General features: G+C 44.8%; 2 protein-coding genes across 2 annotated transcripts in view; one reads left to right on the top strand and one right to left on the bottom strand.

Moving 5' to 3' along the window:
• Positions 1 to 696, top strand: part of LOC115203534 (galanin receptor type 1-like) — a 34,864-nt gene extending 34,168 nt beyond the window's left edge. Inside the window, exon 3 of the mRNA XM_029768304.1 lies at positions 259 to 696. Within this exon, the coding sequence (XP_029624164.1) occupies positions 259 to 579 (321 nt within the window). The 3' untranslated portion in view covers positions 580 to 696. The remainder of the gene's footprint in view (positions 1 to 258) is intronic.
• A 12,348-nt stretch (positions 697 to 13,044) lies between these two features.
• Positions 13,045 to 13,718, bottom strand: LOC115202713 (galactose-specific lectin nattectin-like). The gene has a single exon (XM_029766776.1). The coding sequence runs from the start codon at positions 13,614 to 13,616 to the stop codon at positions 13,113 to 13,115; it is 504 nt and encodes a 167-aa protein (XP_029622636.1). The 5' UTR covers positions 13,617 to 13,718; the 3' UTR covers positions 13,045 to 13,112.
• Between the last annotated feature and the right edge of the window lie 4,619 nt (positions 13,719 to 18,337).

Below are 18,337 nucleotides of genomic sequence, written 5' to 3'. Positions count from 1 at the left end.
GTCGTCAGGGACTGTAAAGACATGTTGTTAAGGGTCATCAGGGACTGTAAAGACATGTTGTTAAGGGTCATCAGGGACTGTAAAGACATGTTGTTAAGGGTCGTCAGGGACTGTAAAGACATGTTGTTAAGGGTCATCAGGGACTGTAAAGACATGTTGTTAATGGTAATTTTGTCTCTATTTCTTTCTCTCTTCTTTCTCTCCCCTCTCCTCTTCTCCCCCCTCCCCCTCTCCCCCTCCTCCCACCTCCTCCTCCAGACAGCCCAGACGGTCCTCCTGGTGGTCGCAGCCTTCCTGACCTGTTGGATGCCTCATCACATCATCGCCATGTGGGTGGAGTTTGGAGTGTTCCCGCTCAACGACGCCTCCTTTGCGTTGCGGATCATCTCCCACTGCCTGGCGTACGGGAACTCCTGCATCAACCCCATCCTGTACGCCTTCCTGTCAGAGAACTTCCGGAAGGCCTGTCGACAGGTGTTCACCTGTCGGTTCCTCTACCCTCCACCCCCACAGGAGAAGGTGGTGCGCATCCGCATGGAGAACTTCTCAACTACACACTCTATTACCACTAATATCTGACACCACACACACTCTCTATTACCACTATTATCTGACACCATACACTCTCTATTACCACTAATATCTGACAAACACACACACTTACACACACACACACACACACTTACGCACACACACACTTACGCACAAACACGCACACACACGCAAACTTACCGTACGCACGCACGTACGCACACACACACACACACACACACCACACACACACACACACACACGCGCACATAGTCCACCACCAATATCTGAGCTGAGGGAAGGGGAGGACAGGACTGGGACTGGGACTAACCAGCTCGTTTGGATTTCAAACACATGAATCTCTTCATGAAGCAGCCAAAATGAATCTCTTCACGAAGCAGCCAAAATGAATCTCTTAATGAAGCAGCCAAAATGAATCTCTTCATGAAGCAGCCAAAATGAATCTCTTCATGAAGCAGCCAAAATGAATCTCTTAATGAAGCAGCCAAAATGAATCTCTTCATGAAGCAGCCAAAATGAATCTCTTAATGAAGCAGCCAAAATGAATCTCTTCATGAAGCAGCCAAAATGAATCTCTTCATGAAGCAGCCAAAATGAATCTCTTAATGAAGCAGCCAAAATGAATCTCTTAATGAAGCAGCCAAAATGAATCTCTTCATGAAGCAGCCAAAATGAATCTCTTCATGAAGCAGCCAAAATGAATCTCTTCATGAAGCAGCCAAAATGAATCTCTTAATGAAGCAGCCAAAATGAATCTCTTCATGAAGCAGCCAAAATGAATCTCTTAATGAAGCAGCCAAAATGAATCTCTTAATGAAGCAGCCAAAATGAATCTCTTAATGAAGCAGCCAAAATGAATCTCTTAATGAAGCAGCCAAAATGAATCTCATTTTGCAGACAGAAGTACTCTTCAACTGTTGCCTTTATTGGCCATTAATTATTGAGTTGTTGACCAGGCAGCTTGTGGTGGATTCACACTGCCGCACATACAGACCTGAAGTGGGGGACAAGACTAGGACTGGGACAAGACTGGGACTGGGACAAGACTGGGACTGGGACAAGACTAGGACTGGGACAAGACTAGGACTGGGACAAGACTAGGACTGGGACTGGGGCCTGGGGATGGGACTGGGACTGGGGATGGGACTGGGACTGGGGCCTGGGGATGGGACTGAGGCCTGTGGATGGGACTGGGGCCTGGGGATGAGACTGGGGATGGGACTGGGGATGGGACTGGGGCCTGGGGATGTGACTGGGGCCTGGGGATGAGACTGGGACTGGGGATGGGACTGGGACTGGGGATGGGACTGGGGCCTGGGGATGGGACTGGGGCCTGGGGATGGGACTGGGGCCTGGGGATGGGACTGGGGCCTGGGGATGGGACCCAGCAGATTGTGACCCCCAACAGAAAAAGCAGCCAAACTGCAAGTCTAAGTACTCTTCAAATGCTGGATTTGTTTCATTTTGATTTTGTGACGAGGCTTTTAAACACACAGACCTGAAACAGCCAATGCAGACACACTCTTCAACTGAGGCCTGTGATTGGTGATACTGTTAATCAGGGTGATTTTGGAGAACTGAGAAATGGCACTGACTTAGATGGGGAGATTGACTCATTGATTGGATTCGGATTGGATTAGGCCTCACAATCAATTGAATAAACTGTGAAAGCAGGTGATCTTGAGAACATTTTGAACTACAGCCAGTGTTCCTGCAAGACGCTTAAATATTCCAAACACAAATACCTGGCAACGCAGACAAACTCTTCAGCTTCTGAAACCTCTGGTTGATGGGACTATCCATCAGTCACTACCTGGCTGGCACTGACTTATGAGTGATGCCTTTTTGATTGTATAAATGTGAAAGGAGGTGAGCCTGAAACATTACAGAACTACCACCAGTATTCCTGCAAGGCTTTTATTTAAATGATATATTTTTAGGTTAGAGATAACAGAGCAAAACAGTTATAATAATTGTAGCTAGTGGAGAAGGTGTTGAAGGATCTACTTGACATTTCCCTTTGTTGAAGATAGAACTCTGAACTGAACTCTCTGAAAGTACAAATTAATTTAATTTTAAACTTGTCAAAAACTCCAATGATTACTACTTTAAGGGGAGGTCCCAAGTGGCACCCTATTCACTATTTAGAGCACTACTTTTGATATAAGTCTTGTCAAAAGTAGTGCACGCATATAGGGAAGAGTGTGCCATTTTGAACACGGACTACAATGTAGTGCTGCTCGCCTGTATTTGATCAATGTGTTTGTGCATTTGCATGAAATATTATACATTTATGACTCTGTGGAATAGTTTTATCGTCAGTATAGATGCTTCATGTTTGTAAGATTTTACCGCTGTTGTCAAGGCGTGTGCGTACTGGTAGCGAAGTCAGGTACAGGAGAGCAGAGATTTGTGAACAGACGCACACTTTATTGAGGCAAAACGTGCAAAACGCGCAAAACAGTCACAAGAATTATGTTTAACAATAAACATCTTCGTGAAAAATAACACGGGAAAAAAACAAGCCAGTCTGGCCCGTCAACAAATAAACACGTAAATAAATACAAATAAACACAAATAAACAATCTTTCACAAAGACATGATGGGGATCAGAGGAATAAATACATGTAGATTGATTGGGGAATGAAAACCAGGTGTGCAGGGAACAAGACAAAACAAATGGAAAATGAAAGGTGGAGCGACGATGGCTAGAAGACCGGTGACGTCGACCGCCGAACGCCGCCCGGACAAGGAGAGGAGCCGACTTCGGCGGAAGTCGTGACAGCTGTGTAATTCATGTACTGTGTATAAGTACTTTTCTACATTCCCAGCATGTCTTATATTCATCAGGTCACCACTGGTCCTGTATTGGTAAAACAAAATGGAGGACAACATGTCTTATATTCATCAGGTCACCACTGGTCCTGTATTGGTAAAACAAAATGGAGGACAGCATGTCTTATATTCATCAGATCACCACTGGTCCTGTATTGGTAAAACAAAATGGAGGACAACATGTCTTATATTCATCAGATATGGTCACCGCTGGTCCTGTATTGGTAAAACAAAATGGAGGACAGCATGTCTTATATTCATCAGGTCACCACTGGTCCTGTATTGGTAAAACAAAATGGAGGACAGCATGTCTTATATTCATCAGATATGGTCACCGCTGGTCCTGTATTGGTAAAACAAAATGGAGGACAGCATGTCTTATATTCATCAGGTCACCACTGGTCCTGTATTGGTAAAACAAAATGGAGGACAGCATGTCTTATATTCATCAGGTATGGTCACCACTGGTCCTGTATTGGTAAAACAAAATGGAGGAAACATGTCTTATATTCATCAGGTCACCACTGGTCCTGTATTGGTAAAACAAAATGGAGGAAACATGTCTTATATTCATCAGGTATGGTCACCACTGGTCCTGTATTGGTAAAACAAAATGGAGGACAACATGTCTTATATCCATCAGGTCACCACTGGTCCTGTATTGGTAAAACAAAATGGAGGACAACATGTCTTATATTCATCAGGTATGGTCACCGCTGGTCCTGTATTGGTAAAACAAAATGGAGGACAACATGTCTTATATTCATCAGGTATGGTCACCACTGGTCCTGTATTGGTAAAACAAAATGGAGGACAACATGTCTTATATTCATCAGGTATGGTCACCACTGGTCATGTATTGGTAACGCAAAATGGAGGACAACATGTCTTATTCATCAGTTATAATCACCACTGGTCATGTATTGGTAACGCAAAATGGAGGACAACATGTCTTAAATTCATCAGGTATAATCACCACAAGTCATGTATTGGTAACGCAAAATGAAGGACAAAAAAACAACAGAGAAATGTAAAGATGAGCACCTCCATGCCTACGTTCCAAATGGCACCCTATTCGCTATATAGTGCACTACTTTAGACCAGGGCCCATAGGGCTGTATATAGAGAATAGGATGCTATTTGTTGGCCACAGCGCATGTCTTCATTCCCCAATGTGAAGGGTCTAAAACCCTACAGGAGGGTAGCCCTCCAGGAACAGGGTTGGAGAGCCATTGTAAATGAGTCTGTTTACATCATTGCCACCTCTGTGGGTAGCTTGTAGCAAGCGCATTGTCTGCTGCTGTGGGCTGTTGGAATGAGCTGGCGTCAGTGTTTATAGAAGATGTTCATGCAGAATAATTATCCTGCTCTGTTTATTAAAACCCTGCGACACTGCACTCCCACTACGTCACAAATGGCACCCTATTCCCTATATAGTACACTACTATAGACCAGGGCCCTATTCCCTATATAGTGGTACTACTATAGACCAGGGCCCTATTCCCTATATAGTGGTACTACTATAGACCAGGGCCCTATTCCCTATATAGTACACTACTATAGACCAGAGCCCTATTCCCTATATAGTGGTACTACTATAGACCAGAGCCCTATTCCCTATATAGTGCACTACTATAGACCAGAGCCCTATTCCCTATATAGTGGTACTACTATAGACCAGAGCCCTATTCCCTATATAGTGGTACTACTATAGACCAGGGCCCTATTCCCTATATAGTGGTACTACTATAGACCAGAGCCCTATTCCCTATATAGTGGTACTACTATAGACCAGAGCCCTATTCCCTATATAGTACACTACTATAGACCAGAGCCCTATTCCCTATATAGAGGTACTACTATAGACCAGAGCCCTATTCCCTATATAGTGGTACTACTTTAGACCAGGGCCCTATTCCCTATATAGTGGTACTACTATAGACCAGAGCCCTATTCCCTATATAGTGGTACTACTATAGACCAGAGCCCTATTCCCTATATATTGTGCACTACTTTAGACCAGAGCCCTATTCCCTATATAGTGGTACTACTATAGACCAGAGCCCTATTCCCTATATAGTGGTACTACTATAGACCAGAGCCCTATTCCCTATATAGTGGTACTACTATAGACCAGAGCCCTATTCCCTATATAGTGGTACTACTATAGACCAGAGCCCTATTCCCTATATAGTGGTACTACTATAGACCAGAGCCCTATTCCCTATATAGTGGTACTACTATAGACCAGAGCCCTATTCCCTATATAGTGGTACTACTATAGACCAGAGCCCTATTCCCTATATAGTGGTACTACTATAGACCAGAGCCCTATTCCCTATATAGTGGTACTACTATAGACCAGAGCCCTATTCCCTATATAGTGCACTACTATAGACCAGAGCCCTATTCCCTATATAGAGCACTACTATAGACCAGAGCCCTATTCCCTATATAGTGGTACTACTATAGACCAGAGCCCTATTCCCTATATAGTGTACTACTATAGACCAGAGCCCTATTCCCTATATAGTGGTACTACTATAGACCAGAGCCCTATTCCCTATATAGTGGTACTACTATAGACCAGAGCCCTATTCCCTATATAGTGGTACTACTATAGACCAGAGCCCTATTCCCTATATAGTGCACTACTATAGACCAGAGCCCTATTCCCTATATAGTGGTACTACTATAGACCAGAGCCCTATTCCCTATATAGTGCACTACTATAGACCAGAGTCCTATTCCCTATATAGTGGTACTACTATAGACCAGAGCCCTATTCCCTATATAGTGGTACTACTATAGACCAGAGCCCTATTCCCTATATAGTGGTACTACTATAGACCAGAGCCCTATTCCCTATATAGTGGTACTACTATAGACCAGAGCCCTATTCCCTATATAGTGGTACTACTATAGACCAGAGTCCTATTCCCTATATAGTGGTACTACTATAGACCAGGGCCCTATTCCCTATATAGTGCACTACTTTTGACAAGGGCCTGTCACAGGTTAGGTTTTCAGAAGACTGAGGTTTTCCTCTATCTTTTTACCGGGGCTTTGCTCCTTTTCATATTTATTTTGATCCTGACAAACTCCCCAGTCCCTGCCGGTGACAAGCATACCCATAACATGATGCTGCCACTACAATACTTGAAAATACACAGGGTTTTTCTCAATTCGATGTTTTCCGTAAGCAGCATTTTTCCAAGATAAGGTGGTACTGCGACCATGACACGTAACCCAGTAGTTCTCTATATCTGCAGCTGTGGTCTTCCCATGTGTCACAGTATCCACAGAAAATGGTGCCCCCCCCTCGGCCGGGCGGCACTCGGCGGTCGTCGTCGCCGGTCTACTAGCTGCCACCGATCTATGTTTCTGTGTTCGTTGTGTTTTGTCTGTTTAAGTCTGCACCTGTTTCCTTTTCTGTCATTAGTAGGGGGGGGGGGGGTATTTAGTTTGTTCCTTTGGGTTTGTGTTTTGTGCGGGATTGTTTGTTCGTCAGCGGGCAGGTCTGTGAACGTTCTGTTTTTGCACATTTTTCCCCAGCGGATTCTCGCTAGAGGAATGTTGTATTTGCCGGGCTGCGCCCCGTGCGTATTTTTGTTTTCTCGGGGTTAACTGTGTTCCCGTGTGGTCTCTGGGCACACCCTATGCCCTTTTGTTACTCCGAGGGTTTTTTTCGGTGCAATAAATATACCGTTCTACGGCACTACTGGACTACGTCTCCTGCGTTTGACTCTGCCCTTTCCTCCTGCCTTAAGGAATCGTGACACCATGTTATTTTTAGTTTGGTCCCAGGGCCACTATTCACAAAGCGTCTCAGAGTAAGAATGCTGATCTAGGATCAGGTCCGTCACTCATATTCACTATAAAACACAACTCCTAGTTCAGTAGTTCTTCCTTTGTGAATACAGGCCCATATCTCAGTTACTAGAAGGTAAGGGGACATGTCAAACCAGTCCTTCCTTTGTGAATACAGACCCATATCTCAGTTACTAGAAGGTAGGGAGACATGTCAAACCTTAAGGTATGGAACGTCGTTTGGGTCGTTGCGTGTCAAAAAGATACATGTCAAATAATAATATTTGACGCGTCAAATAACACAATTCTACTATAAATGTTTTTGCACGTGCAAGCCAAGTGCCACCAAACGAGCAGGATACATTTTTTTGTTGCAAACATCTTTGATACAGATGTTATTATCAACTTCTGTGGTAGCTAGCTAGCTTTAGCTTGGTAGCTAGCTTAAGCTTGGTAGCTAGCTAGCTTTAGCTTGGTAGCTAGCTTAAGCTTGGTAGCTAGCTAGCTTTAGCTTGGTAGCTAGCTTAAGCTTGACACCTAGCTTTAGCTTGACACCTAGCTAGCACCACTGCAACCAGCCTGAAAACAATGACCATTAGAAACTGCAGTCATTTCAATATTCTTAGCAATGATTTAGGAATCATTGTGAGTAAGTATTCGCTAGGTAGCCACTTGTTGTTCGCCTATTGAAATTGAACTTCAGTTCATGAAAGATTGCCAGCTACTTAACCCTGTTTCCCAAAGCTAACGTTATAAGCTAGTGTTGTCATGTGTTGCTGCTTTGCTATGTTGTTGTCTTAGGTCTCTCTTGATCTAGTGTTGTGTTGTCTCTCTTGTTGTGATGTGTGTTTTGTCCTATATTTATTTATTTATATATAAACTCAGCAAAAAAAAGAAACATCCCTTTTTCAGGACCCTGTCTTTCAAAGATAATTTATAAAAATTCAAATAACTTCACAGAGCTTCATTATATAGGTTTTAAACACTGTTTCCCATGCTTGTCCAATGAACCATAAACAATTAATGAACATGCACCTGTGGAACGGTCGTTAAGACACTAACAGCTTACAGACGATAGGCAATTAAGGTCACAGTTATGAAAACTTAGGACACTAAAGAGGCCTTTCTACTGACTCTGAAAAACACCAAAAGAAAGATGCCCAGGGTCCCTGCTCATCTGCGTGAACATGCCTTAGGCATGTTGCAAGGAGGCATGAGGACTGCAGATGTGGCCAGGGCAATAAATTGCAATGTCCGTACTGTGAGACACCTAAGACAGCGCTACAGGGAGACAGGACGGACAGCTGATCGTCCTTGCAGTGGCAGACCACGTGTAACAACACCTGCACAGGATCGGTACATCCGAACATCACACCTGCGGGACAGGTACAAGATGGCAACAACAACTGCCCGAGTTACACCAGGAAGAAATCCCTCCATCAGTGCTCAGACTGTCCGCAATAGGCTGAGAGAGGCTGGACTGAGGGCTTGTAGGCCTGTTGTAAGGCAGGTCCTCACCAGACATCACCGGTAACAACGTCACCTATGGGCACAAACCCACCGTCGCTGGACCAGACAAGACTGGTAAAAAGTGTTCTTCACTGACGAGTCGCGGTTTTGTCTCACCAGGGGTGATGGTCGGATTCACATTTATCGTCGAAGGAACGAGTGTTACACTGAGGCCTATACTCTGGAGTGGGATCGATTTGGTGGTGGAGGGTCCGTCATGGTCTGGGGCGGTGTGTCACAGCATCATCGGACTGAGCTTGTTGTCATTGCAGGCAATCTCAACGCTGTGCGTTACAGGGAAGACATCCTCCTCCCTCATGTGGTACACTTCCTGCAGGCTCATCCTGACATGACCCTCCAGCATGACAATGCCACCAGCCATACTGCTCGTTCTGTGCGTGATTTCCTGCAAGACAGGAATGTCAGTGTTCTGCCATGGCCAGCGAAGAGCCCGGATCTCAATCTCATTGACCTGTTGGATCGGAGGGTGAGGGCTAGGGCCATTCCCCACAGAAATGTCCGGGAACTTGCAGGTGCCTTGGTGGAAGAGTGGGGTAACATCTCACAGCAAGAACTGGCAAATCTGGTGCAGTCCATGAGGAGGAGATGCACTGCAGTATTTAATGCAGCTGGTGGCCACACCAGATACTGACTGTTACTTTTGATTTTGACCCCCCCCCCCCCGGCTTTGTTCAGGGACACATTATTCCATTTTTATTAGTCACATGTCTGTGGAACTTGTTCAGTTTATGTCTCAGTTGTTGAATCTTGTATTGTTCATACAAATATTTACACATGTTAAGTTTGCTGAAAATAAACAGTTGACAGTGAGAGGATGTTATATAAATATATGCTTTTTTTAAATCTCGGCCCCCGTCCCCGCAGGCTTTTGGTAGGCCGTCATTGTAAATAAGAATTTGTTCTTAACTGACTTACCTAGTTAAAAAAAGGTTAAATAAATAAGCAGCCACCTAGCTTCTTCTGGCTTGACAGGACCGGGTTATGTGTCATGAAGCTAGCCACAATGTTGGACTTTGCTGTTCTCCTTCAAAATAAAAGTCCTTCGTTGAAATTGACGCAGAAGGTTACAATTGGTGGAATCATGCCATAGACTAGATAATGTTAAACAAGGTTGGATTGGGGATCAATGAAATGGGGGTATCAGTCTACTCAGTACTCAAGTACTTTTTCCCCAAAGTTCTCCTCATAGTTCTCAGACTCCAAAACATCAAAGTTGCATTGTTTTCCCTCTGGAATAGTGTTCAATACACATAGTTGGTTGACTGGTACAATAAATGTAGCTCAATTCACAGTGGATTCAGAGTCCCGCAATAAGAGCTACGATGCTAATGTTCCCAGGGTGTCAATGAGTAGACTGATACCCCGTGTCATTGATCCACAATCCATAGGTAAGGCTATACAGTTAAATACAACACTCCTTCCGTGTCCTCCAACTGCTCATAAATGCAAGTAAAACTAAATGCATGCTCTTCAACTGATCGCTGCCTGCACCTGCCCGCCTGTCCCGGTTCTGACTTAGAATATGTGGCCAACTACAAATACCTAGGTGTCTGGTTAGACTGTAAACTCTCCTTCCAGACTCACATCAAACATCTCCAATCCAAAATTAAATCTAGAATCGGCTTCCTATTTCGCAAAAAAGCATCCTTCACTCATGCTGCCAAACATACCCTCGTAAAACTGACTATCCTACCGATCCTTGACTTCGGCGATGTCATTTCCATAATAGCCTCCAACACTCTACTCAGCATATTGGATGTAGTCTATCACAGTGCCATCCATTTTGTCACCAAAGCCCTATATACTACCTACCACTGCGACCTGTATGCTCTCGCTGGCTGGCCCTCGCTTCATATTCGTCGCCAAACCCACTGGCTCCAGGTCGTCTATAAGTCTTTGCTAGGTAAAGCCCTGTCTTATCTCAGCTCACTGATCACCATAGCAGCACCCACTCGTAGCACGCACTCCAGCAGGTATAATTCACTGGTCACCCCCAAAGCCTATTCCTCCTTTGGCCACCTTTCCGTCCAGTTCTCTGCTGCCAATGACTGGAACGAATTGCAAAAATGACTGAAGCTGGAGACTCGTACCTCCCTCACTAACTTTAAGCATCAGCTGTCAGAGCAGCTTACCGATCACTGTACCTGTACATAGCCCATCTGTAAATAGCCCATCCAACTACCTCATCCCCATATTGTTATTTATTTATTTTGCTCCTTTGCACCCCAGTATTTCTACTTGCACATTCATCTTCTGCACATCTATCACTCCAGTGTTTAATTGCTAAATTGTAATTAATTCGTCACTACGGCCTATTTATTACCTTACCTCCCTAATCTTACCTCATTTGCTTGCACACACTGTATATAGATTTTTTTCTATTGTGTTATTGACTGTACATTTGTAACTCTGTGTTGTTGTCTGTGTCGCACTGCTTTGCTTTATCTTGGCCAGGTCGCAGTTGTAATTGAGAACTTGTTCTCAACTGTCCTACCTGGTTAAATAAAGGTGAAATAAATTTGAAAAAATACAAAAATACAAAAATACAGATTTCAACAGATTTGTGTCAAATTAACAAATTATTATCTTTTGTTAACAACAATTCTAACCTCGTTTTAGCATGATCTATTCAATTATGGCTTAATTCCACTATTTGTATTCGTTTGCATCACCATCAAATACATACTTTTATTTTGAAGGCCGGCTAATCCTTATTGTGGCTAGCTTCACATAGATGGGTCCGACCACCGTCAATCAAATAAGAACTGTCTTATAAATTAGGGTTATTTTAGATGATGACACCTAGCTAGATAGTTAGCTAGCCTACTATAGCCACTGAAACAGATGATGTCGTTTTGTTATTTTTTTAGGGGAAGGCCATTGTTTGCATCCATCAGCTAGCTTGTGTAACGGGCGTCGTATGAAGTGGACGAAGGCGCAGCGGGTTGAGTGCTCATTTTAACTTTTATTTGAACACTGAAAAAACAAAACAAGAAAACGAACGAACGCACAGTATTGCAGTCTACACACACAGCTATGAAGAGAGAAAAAAATAAAATAAATGTCCCACACTTCCCATTACAAACACTCCCCTATACGTAGGACCTTCAATCAGAGGCAACGAGGAACAGCTGCCTCCAATTGAAGGCCCATCCCAATGAACTAAACATAGAACTAAACACCCTAGATCTAACATAAAAATACACTAACCTAGAACATAACCCAAAAACCCCGGAACACCCTAAACAAACACCCCTCTACATAACACATAGCCCAACAAACCCCGGAACACCCTAAACAAACACCCCTCTACATAACACATAGCCCAACAAACCCCGATCCACATAAAACAAACACCCCCCTGCCACGTCCTGACCAAACTACAATAACAAATAACCCCTATTACTGGTCAGGACGTGACAGCTTGCTATTTTTTATGACCAGCACTGTCCAGAGCTTGGGGAAGGACAGGTGCGCATGACAAAACTTTACCATTATCGTAGCATACGTATCGATGAATCGGTGTGACACGTGAAATACGTGTGATAGTGTAATCAATGTGTAATAACTACTAAACAATTAATATACGTGTTCAATTATTATGTGACGTGCAGTCATATTTAGGGCCTGATTGGTCAACAAGCTTTATTTGACATGTCACATAGTGTTGTTTGACGTGTATCTGTTTTGACACGCAAAGACCCAAATTAGGTAGTTAGTTGTCACTTCCAGAATGTGTTCAGTGTGACCGGTTTATAGCAGTGGCCTAAGGTCTAAGGCACTGCATTTCAGTGCAAGAGGCGTCACTACAGTCTCTGGTTCAAATCCAAGCTGCATCACATCCGGCCGTGATTGAGAGTCCCACAGGGCGGCGCACAATTGGTCCAGCGTCGTCTGGATTTTGCCGGGGTAGGGCGTCATTGTAAATAAGAATTTGTTCTTAACTGACTTGCCGAGTTAAATAAATGTTAAATAAATGTAATAAAAATAAGAATAATACATTATACAATGATAGATGACTCCATGGCATTGTAAACATGGAGTCACTGTCATGGCAACCAGTAGCAGTACCGGTCCAGAGGCCTAGATTTGGTTCTGGTTGCTGAGATTACAATGACCCCATTATTTTTTAGCTGTCCTGTTTTGATATTGTTAAGGGGGTGAGAAACGTTTGATCTAAGAGACAGAGGTACATGTCATACAGACGCATAGTGTCAGGCCTCGCAACTAAACAAACACTACACACTCACTTCTTCTCAGTCTAACCAAGGGAGAATAAAAGGACAAGTTGAATCAGATAGAGGACCAACAAGGAGATTTTCAATGAAAGGTTTTTCTTTATTTATAGAAACCAAAGCAATCTTTGAACTAAAGACTCAAGACGTTCAGAGGCCGGGACGCATGACGCAGACAAAGGCATGCTTGTTTGAGCAGGTAATGTCGTTCCACAGCTTGTCCTTCTGGTTAGTATGAACACAGTTCTCCTTTCTACTTCCATTGGGCTCACCTGAAGACCAGTTCGTGTAGACCACCTTGGAGCCATCCGACCACATCCATCTCCCTTCCTTGTGGAGGTCACTCAGCCCGATCCAGGTATAGTTCTCAGCAGGGTCAAAGCTCTTGATCAGGTTTTTCACAAAGCTGAATTCCCCTATGTTGTTCACAGAGGCCAGGTTGGCTCCCAGGCTCACGCAGTAGGACTCTGCATCGGCCCAGTCCAGCTGAGAGGCGACGTACCTGAAGCAGCGGTTGTTGTACATTGACCAGCTCTGGGGACAGTCGGTATACTGAGGCTCTGAGAGCTCCCCCTCCTGGTCAGACACGGGAGTGCAGTGTAGAGCACCAACAGCCAGGCTGAGAAGACAGAGGAAGCGGAGGTGAACAGACATGGTGAAAAGGTTTCTGGGTAAAGAGTCACTGAAGTAGACAGGAGAATGACTCTAGGATCCTGGGTTCTGGTCTGCAGCTCTGCTCCTGTGTTCTGGGCTAGCTAGGTAGGAAGCTATGTGGGCCCCAGTGGCTCCTTTTATCTCATGTTGAGAGGGTGGGGAGAAGTTGGCAGAGAGGCAATTGGTAGATCATTCTGTTAATTTTTCATTGAGAAGTGTTTTTCTCAATTCCATGTTTTCCATAAGCAGCATTTTTCCAAGATAAGGTGGTACTGCGACCATGACACGTAACCCAGTAGTTCTCTATATCTGCAGCTGTGGTCTTCCCATGTTATTTTTAGTTTGGTTCCAGGGCCACTATTCACAAAGCGTCTCAGAGTAAGAATGCTGATCTAGGATCAGGTCCGCCACTCATATTCACTATAAAACACAACTCCTAGTTCAGTAGTTCTTCCTTTGTGAATTCAGGCCCATATCACAGTTACTAGAAGGTAGGGAGACATGTCAAACAAGTCCTTCCTTTGTGAATTCAGACCCATATCCTCTCTGGGCTAGGCGGGACGAATTCGTCCCACCTACGTAACAGCCAGTTGAATCCTGTGGCGCGATTTTCAAAACCTTTGAAATGCTATTACTTCAATTTATCAAACATATGACTATTTTACAGCTATTTAAAGACAAGACTCTCGTTAATCTAACCACACTGTCCGATTTCAAAAAGGCTTTACAACGAAAGCAAAACATTAGATTATGTCAGCAGAGTACCCAGCCAGAAATAATCAGACACCCATTTTTCAAGCTAGCATATAATGTCACAAAAACCCAGAAGACAGCTAAATGCAGCACTAACCTTTGATGATCTTCATCAGATGACACACCTAGGACATTATGTTATACAATACATGCATGTTTTGTTCAATCAAGTTCATATTTATATCAAAAAACAGCTTTTTACATTAGCATGTGACGTTCAGAACTAGCATACCCCCCGCAAACTTCCGGGGAATTTACTAACAATTTACTAAATTACTCACGATAAACGTTCACAAAAAGCATAACAATTATTTTAAGAATTATAGATACAGAACTCCTCTATGCACTCGATATGTCCAATTTTAAAATAGCTTTTCGGATGAAGCACATTTTGCAATATTCTAAGTACATAGCCCAGCCATCACGGGCTAGCTATTTAGACACCCGGCAAGTTTAGCCTTCACCAAAATCACATTTACTATAAGAAAAATGGTCTTACCTTTCCTGTTCTTTGTCAGAATGCACTCCCAGGACTTCTACTTCAATAACAAATGTTGGTTTGGTCCCAAATAATCCATCGTTATATCCGAATAGCGTCGTTTTGTTCGTGCGTTCCAGAAACTATCCGAAATGGTAAATAATGGTCGCACGCATGGCGCATTTCGTGACAAAACATTTCTAAATATTCCATTACCGTACTTCGAAGCATGTCAACCGCTGTTTAAAATACATTTTTATGCAATTTATCTCGTAGAAAAGCGATAATATTCCGACCGGGAATCTGCGTGTCTGTAAAAGAGGGAAAAAGAGAAAGACGGGGGCGGACAGTGCACGCGCCTAAAGCCCTTTGTCCCCTGATAGACCACTTAGCAAAAGCGCTCGTGTGTTTCAGCCAGGGCTTTGAATTACGTCATTCAGGTTTTTCCCGGGCTCTGAGACCCCATTGGAGCTGTGGGAAGTGTCACGTAACAGCTAAGATCCTGACTCTTCAATAAACAGAAGCAAGAACAACAACACCTTGTCAGACAGGCCACTTCCTGCATGAAACCTTCTCAGGTTTTTGCCTGCCAAATGAGTTCTGTTATACTCACAGACACCATTCAAACAGTTTTAGAAACTTTAGGGTGTTTTCTATCCATATGTAATAAGTATATGCATATTCTAGTTACTGGGTAGGAGTGGTAACCAGATTAAATCGGGTACGTTTTTTATCCGGCGGTGTAAATACTGCCCCCTAGCCCTAACAAGATATCTCAGTTACTAGAGAGTAGGGGGACATGCCAAACCAGTCCTTCCTTTGTGAATTCAGGCCCATATCTCAGTTACTAGATAAAGTAAAGCACCATTGAGAGCGTGCTGTCCAGCAGTCACACCGCCTGGGACGGCAACAACACCGTCTCAAACGGCAGGACTCTCCAGAGGGTGGTGTGGTCAGCCCAACGCATCACCAGGAGCCCACAGCCTGCCCTCCAGGACATCTACAGCACCCGGTGACACAAGAAGGTCAAGAAGATCATCAAGGACCTCAGCCACCCGAGCCACGGCCTGTTCACCCTGCTACCATCTAGAAGATCATCAAGGACCTTGGAGCCACCCGAGCCACTGCCTGTTCACTCTGCTACCATCTAGAAGATCATCAAGGACCTTCTCCACCCGAGCCACTGCCTGTTCACTCTGCTACCATCTAGAAGATCATCAAGGACCTCAGCCACCCGAGCCACTGCCTGTTCACCCTGCTACCATCTAGTATAAGGAGACCGTACAGGTGCATCAAATCTGGAATGGCGACTGATAAACAGCTTCTATACACACCATCCTATATAACTACTGTCTATACACACCATCCTATATAACTACTGTCTATACACACCATCCTATTATAACTACTGTCTATACACACCATCCTATATAACTACTGTCTATACACACCATCCTATATAACTACTGTCTATACACGCCATCCTATATAACTACTGTCTATACACACCATCCTATATAACTACTGTCTATACTGTCTATAAACACCATCCTATATAACTACTGTCTATACTGTCTATACACACCATCCTATATAACTACTGTCTATATACACCATCCTATATAACTACTGTCTATACACACTATCCTATATAACTACTGTCTATACACACCATCCTATATAACTACCGTCTATACACACCATCCTATATAACTACTGTCTATACTGTCTATACACACCATTTCACTACACCTACAATAACATCTGCCAAATTTGAGTACCCAACCAATAACATGTGATTAGATATACTGTATGTCTACACGACCAATAGCATGTGATTAGATATATGTCTACACGACCAATAGCATGTGATTAGATATGTCTACACGACCAATAGCATGTGATTAGATATATGTCTACACGACCAATAGCATGTGATTAGATATATGTCTACACGACCAATAGCATGTGATTATGTAACGGTTGTCCAAATGAGGGGACCAAAGTGCAGCGTGTTATGTGTTCATCTTGCTATTTATTTGAACTCTGAGCACTTAAACAAAATAATAAAGAATGGAACACGACCATCACGTCTTACAGGCTTCACACAGCAGTACAAAAATAATATCCCACAACTCAAGGAGGGAAAAAGGGCTGCCTAAGTATGGTTCCCAATCAGAGACAACGATAGGCAGCTGCCTCTGATTGGAAACCATACCTGGCCAAAACATAGAAATATAAACCATAGAATGCCCACCCCACACCCTGACCTAACAACATAGAGAAATAAACCGTCTCTCTCACAGGTCAGGGCGTGACAGTACCCCCCCCCAAAGGTGCGGACTCCCGGCCGCAAAGCTGAACCTATAGGGGAGGGTCCGGGTGGGCATCTATACTTAGCGGCGGCTCTGGTTCGGGGCGTAGTCCCCACACCGCCCGCTGATCCCCCTGCTTCTATGTTGCCGGTGGAACCAGACCGTGGATCACCGCTGAAGACTCTGGGCTGCAGGCCGCCGCTGAAGACTCGGGGCTGCAGGCCGTTGCTGAAGACTCCGGGCTGCAGGCAGTCGCTGAAGACTCCAGGCTGCAGGCTGTCTCAGGAGGCTCCGGACTGGGGAGCGTCGCTGTAGGTTCTGGACCGGGGACCGTCGCTGCAGGCTCCGTGCCATGGATCATCACTACAGGTGCTGCGCCATGGATCATCGCTGCAGGCTCCGTGCCATGGATCATCACTGGAGGTTCCGGGCCATGGATTATCACTGGAGGCTTCGGGCCATGGATTATCACTGGAGGTTCCGGGCCATTGATTATCACTGGAGGTTCCGGGCCATGGATTATCACTGGAGGCTTCGGACCGTTGATTATCACTGGAGGCTTCCTACGTGGAGCTGGAACCGGTCTCACCGGACTGGGGAGACGCACAGGAGACTGGGTGCGCAGGGCAGGCACAGGGTATACTGGGCCGTGGAGGCACACTGGAGGTCTGGAGCTTAGGGCTGGCACACCCCGTCCTGGCTGGATGGTTATTTTAGCCCAGCAAGGGCAGAGTGCTGGCACAGGACGAACTGGTTTGTGCTGGTGAACGGGGGGTATCGTGCGTAGAGCTGGCGCAGGATAACCTGGGCCGAAGAGACGCACTGGAGACCAGGAACGCTGAGCCGGCACACTTCTTCCTGGCTGACGGCCAACTCTAGCACGGCAGCGGTGAGGAGCTTGCACCGAGCGCACCGGGCTGTGAGTGCGCACTGACGACACAGTGCGCATCACCGCATAACACGGTGCTTGCTCGGTCACTTGCTCCCCACGGTAAGCACGGGGAGTTGGCTCAGGTCTCAACCCCGACTTCGCCAATCTCCCTGTGTGCCCCCCCCCCCCCCCCCCCCCAACAATTTTGGGGTGCTGCCTCTCGGGCTTCCGTTGTTGCCTTGCTTGTTCCTCCCAGTATCACCGTTCCGCTTTCGCTGCCTCTATCTCCTCTTGCGGACGGCGA

This window comes from Salmo trutta, chromosome 12 (genome assembly GCF_901001165.1).
Source record: "Salmo trutta chromosome 12, fSalTru1.1, whole genome shotgun sequence".
Classification (NCBI taxonomy): Eukaryota; Metazoa; Chordata; class Actinopteri; order Salmoniformes; family Salmonidae; genus Salmo; species Salmo trutta.
The sequence above is the reverse complement of the archived record's forward strand: the minus strand, read 5'-3'. Positions and strand labels throughout refer to the sequence as shown.